Consider the following 2587-nt stretch of genomic DNA (forward strand, 5'->3'; position numbering starts at 1 on the left):
CCCATACCGGACCGGGACCGGCAACGGGATCGCAACCCTTGGTGTTGCTCCCGCACCTCGCTCAGCCAGTGAGCGCACCAGCCATCCCTATATAGGATCCGAACCCGCGGTGGGAGCGTCGCTGCGCTCCCAGCTCCGCACTCTCCCGAGTGTGCCACGGGCTCGGCCCACAACAACTCACTTTAATGTCCACAACACTGGGAGGTGGATAACACGTAGTCACACCACTATTCCAGGTGACCAAGAGGTTGAGAGGTGATGGTATGGTCATTGCTCAGGGTCAGGCTCAGACCAGGATGGCCATGTGAAAATGACCCCAACACGTCCTAACTGCCCCCGGCACTCTGAGGCTGAGCCGGGTCCTGCCACCCTCCCGTTGGCTCTGCCCTCCCACCTCTGCCCTCCTCTGGTGCCCGGGCCTGGCACCTGGGGGGTGGGGCCCTCAGTGCACAGCCTGAGACCAGGGGCCTAGGCCCAGCCTTCCTCCCAGGCCGTGGTCCCTCCTCAGTGACCGTGGCCCATGCACCCCCTGGTGGCCTCCCCCCAGAGCCCCACCAAACCGGGGGCCCTTTGACCCCACCAGAGTTGCCACACCGGTCCACTCCCACAGCCCCCCAGGACCAGGTGCCCAGGGAGGAGGCCTCACCTCGGAAGTTCTGGCTGAACCTCTTCCCACGGGAGCGGTCCCCGTGGCTGCGCTGCAGCAGGGCCACGTACTGGGCCCTCACGTGGGCGGGGATGGCCAGTTCCCCCACGTCGGACTTATCCAGGACGGGCGCCTGGCTGAGGTGCAGCTGCTGCAGCAGACTGCCCAGGACCTGCCCCTCGGTCAGGGCCGTCCCGGGGCCGGCCAGGGACAGCGCCCAGAGTGCCCAGCAGAGCCACAGGGGCCACATGGAGCTGCTCGGGAGGAAGGTGAAGCACAGCAACATGTCCCCGAGGTGGGGCTCCAGGAGGGTCTCAGGCCCAGCTGGGTGTGCTGAGAGCCAGGGTCGGGCCAGCTTTATAGCCGGCCCTGGGCTGGTCTGGGGTGGTGGGGGGGAGGGAGGGAGGGAGGTCACACCCCTTGGACCTCCTGGGAGCTCAGCAGCAGACAGGCCCATGAGCCCTGAGGAGGGGCCGTCTTGGAAGGACACAAAGGGCTGTCTGGATGCCACACAGCCTGGGCCTCTGGCTGTGCTGTCTGTCCAGCTCGACAGTGTCTTAGTGCCTGCTGAATTTCCCTGGCCCTACCCCAGTCCCATTCTATGAAAAAGCAAGGCTATTCTGTGAAAAGGGAATCCCTTTCACAGAAGCTCCTGGGGCCATCTCCCCGCATCCTTCAGTCCTTGCCCTCCCCCATGACAGAGGAAACTAGATTCTGTCAGGACAGAAATCTGGCAGTCCCAGGAAAAGCAGTTTCTGCAAGTGGCTTTGCAGTCACTGAGCACAGAGTGAGAGTCCCCGCTTCAGACAGCAGACTCCTGGGGACTGTGCTACCCACTGAGCCGGCCAGCTGGCTCACACCACCAGTGCTCACATTGAGCCCATGCCATGCACAGACACAGGAATCTGGAAAGCAGAAGCCAAAGCTGCCCAGAGGCAAGTTCTGTCCAAAGCCACAGGTACTGCAGGCACACTGGGGTGGGAGCTCCCCAGTGCCTCCTCAAACACATTTTAGACTGGCTGTGTTCAAATATGGGACCTGCTGCTTGTGAGCTGTTTGACCTGCTGACACGTTAACTTCTCAGTGCCTCAGTTTCCTCATCTGAAGGAGGGGTGATAATAATAGGGCCTAAATCACAGGGTTAGTATGAAGATTAAACAAGGTGGCTGGCTGGAGAGCTCCCTTGGTGTGGTGCTAACACCAAGGTCAAGTATTTGGATCCCCATACCAGCCAGCCACCAAGACAAACAAAAGATTAAATAGGGTAATACATTGAAGGTGTTTAGCTCAGTGCCTGGTGCTGGTAACGCTATGAGGGTTTGCTATCACGATTATCTGCCTGAAATCTGCATTTTCAGGGTGGTAGCTTTCCTAAAAGTATCAATAACAAGACTAGCGAACGTTTCTTGAGTACTCTCTCTGTGCCAGTCATTGTTCTGGGCTCTCAACATGCATTCGCACAGCCCTTAGGAGGCAGGTGGCAGCTTCAGGCCATCTTCCAGGTGCCAAGTCAGAGCCCTGTGTGGTGAAGTAACCTGCTGTGCTCTCCCAGTTAGCGGGGGGTGGGGAGGGCAGCGCAGGAGGATGCCCTTCCTAAAACCCCACAGCCTCGGTGCCTGCGTCTGTCATGTGGGAGGTGAGCCACGACGGCAGAAGAGGACAAGCACTGGGGGCTGAGGGCCAGGAGGAACACCCCTCTCCCCCTTCTCAGTGTGGAGGGCACCCTGGTCCCATTGTGGGTATGCTGTGTCACTGACAGGTCTCTCGTGTCATCCTTTGCTTCTGTCTTCCTCAGTCACAGGCAGAGGAAGAGAGAGCCTTCTGGTGCTCGAGGGCAGAATCTCCCCCAGATGAGAGCCCCGGGACATTATGTGCAAAAATCCCACTATATACATATGCACATGCATGTACATGTACACGTTCATCTACGTGTACATATAC

General features: G+C 59.2%; 1 protein-coding gene across 2 annotated transcripts in view; it reads right to left on the minus strand.

The window, feature by feature from the left end:
- LEFTY2 (left-right determination factor 2) overlaps nt 1–999 on the minus strand; it is a 5849-nt gene extending 4850 nt beyond the window's left edge. The window contains exon 1 of one of the 2 annotated variants that reach the window (XM_008584348.1): nt 647–999. In XM_008584348.1, the coding sequence (XP_008582570.1) occupies nt 647–932 (286 nt within the window). In that variant the 5' untranslated portion in view covers nt 933–999. The remainder of the gene's footprint in view (nt 1–646) is intronic. The other variant, XM_008584347.1, reaches the window with a different exon arrangement.
- Between the last annotated feature and the right edge of the window lie 1588 nt (nt 1000–2587).

This window comes from Galeopterus variegatus, unplaced genomic scaffold (assembly GCF_000696425.1).
Source record: "Galeopterus variegatus unplaced genomic scaffold, G_variegatus-3.0.2 Scaffold3232, whole genome shotgun sequence".
Taxonomy (NCBI): domain Eukaryota; kingdom Metazoa; phylum Chordata; class Mammalia; order Dermoptera; family Cynocephalidae; genus Galeopterus; species Galeopterus variegatus.